Here is a 1,329-nt window from a genome sequence, read left to right on the forward strand (position 1 = left end):
AAAAGCACAGAAGGAAGAGGGTCTGTAACAACACATTACATGTGTATCGCTTTTGATGCAGACTTGGACCACCGCTGTATTTTAACCACTGAAAAAAATAAACGGGGAAGGGGTTCCAAACCTCTCTGTTTGACTCTGACATTTTGTATCGTCCCCCACACAGATGGTATGCATATATTTTGCACTGAGCGACATTTTGCACGTTTTATTTCAGGATTCCTCAATGAATAAAAGGTGTAAAGACACGTTTAAATCAGGTGGTAAAATGCGAACCGAATCACGAGTCCGCTCATCATCAATAATTGGAATGATTTCTTTTGGGAGTGTTTTCCACATTCACTGGACATCCATGCACTTGCTTTGGGTCTCTTCTTTGGTGCGTGCGTGTTGGTAGACATTCTTTCGGCAGCACCTAGAAGAGAAAGAGAGAATGACACAATTAAAAATAAAAAAATAAATCGGCATTGACCAGATGTGGGCAAAGTGGACTTGGGCTCCGTCTTTAAATCTGGCACACTGATTTCTTGTCATATTTGTTGCATTAATTAATTTGACCTTTTTTTTCCCAATTAAAATTGTTTAATTAAGTAAAACAATGTAAACATTTTAACTTTTTTTCTGTTTTGAAATGTATTCATTAATTTTTAGTCATTCATCTCATTATATTGGTTTATTGATTTCTGTTGTGTAGAAAAATGAAACAAGATTTGAAATATACTGTAAATGATTTTACATACCCGGTATATTTGATCCTTTTTTTAAAATATATACTTTGTTAAAAAGTTAGTTCATTAATGAGCTTTCAATTATTGGTTATTAAAAAAAGGAATTACATTAAAAAATAGTTTTACCAGTACTTAAAAAATGTCAACCATTTCAGTTTTTTTTAATGTATTTTTTTCAAAATTACACACGGCCTGGCCCATCTGTTGCTTCAAAACAACTCAATTGTGGCTCGAGAGCATAAAGGTTGGCCTTGGCCTGACATGATGGCGGTGGCGAGGCCGGTTTCCTGGCGACTGCTCACCCGCGGAAGGGCTGCATGTCTGCAGGGGTTTCCAGTAAAGGCATTCTGTAGCTTTCAGGCAGCAGAAGACTAAGCAACGACGCCATGGTGATTTGGATGCCCATCAGGATGTACGGCAGCGACGGCGAATAGCTTCCTGTGGCACCCGAGCACAGTCGAGGTTACAAACGAGGTGACAAACCATCCGACAGGACAAAAAGGTGAAGTGACAGAGAGAGAGAGAGAGAGAGAGAGAGAGAGAGAGAGAGAGAGAGAGGGAGAGAGAGAGAGAGAGAGAGAGAGAGAGAGAGAGACAGTGAGTG

General features: G+C 39.4%; 1 protein-coding gene across 1 annotated transcript in view; it reads right to left on the reverse strand.

Annotated features, from left to right (window-relative positions):
* Positions 1-190: 190 nt before the first annotated feature.
* LOC109515622 (solute carrier family 22 member 5-like) overlaps positions 191-1,329 on the reverse strand; it is an 11,275-nt gene continuing 10,136 nt past the window's right edge. The window contains exons 10-11 of the mRNA XM_019869529.1: positions 1,028-1,163; positions 191-412 (exon numbers count right to left, since the gene is read on the reverse strand). Of these exons, the coding sequence (XP_019725088.1) occupies positions 337-412; positions 1,028-1,163 (212 nt within the window). The 3' untranslated portion in view covers positions 191-336. The remainder of the gene's footprint in view (positions 413-1,027; positions 1,164-1,329) is intronic.

Source organism: Hippocampus comes, unplaced genomic scaffold (genome assembly GCF_001891065.2).
Source record: "Hippocampus comes isolate QL1 unplaced genomic scaffold, H_comes_QL1_v1.1 scaffold109, whole genome shotgun sequence".
In the NCBI taxonomy this organism is placed as follows: domain Eukaryota; kingdom Metazoa; phylum Chordata; class Actinopteri; order Syngnathiformes; family Syngnathidae; genus Hippocampus; species Hippocampus comes.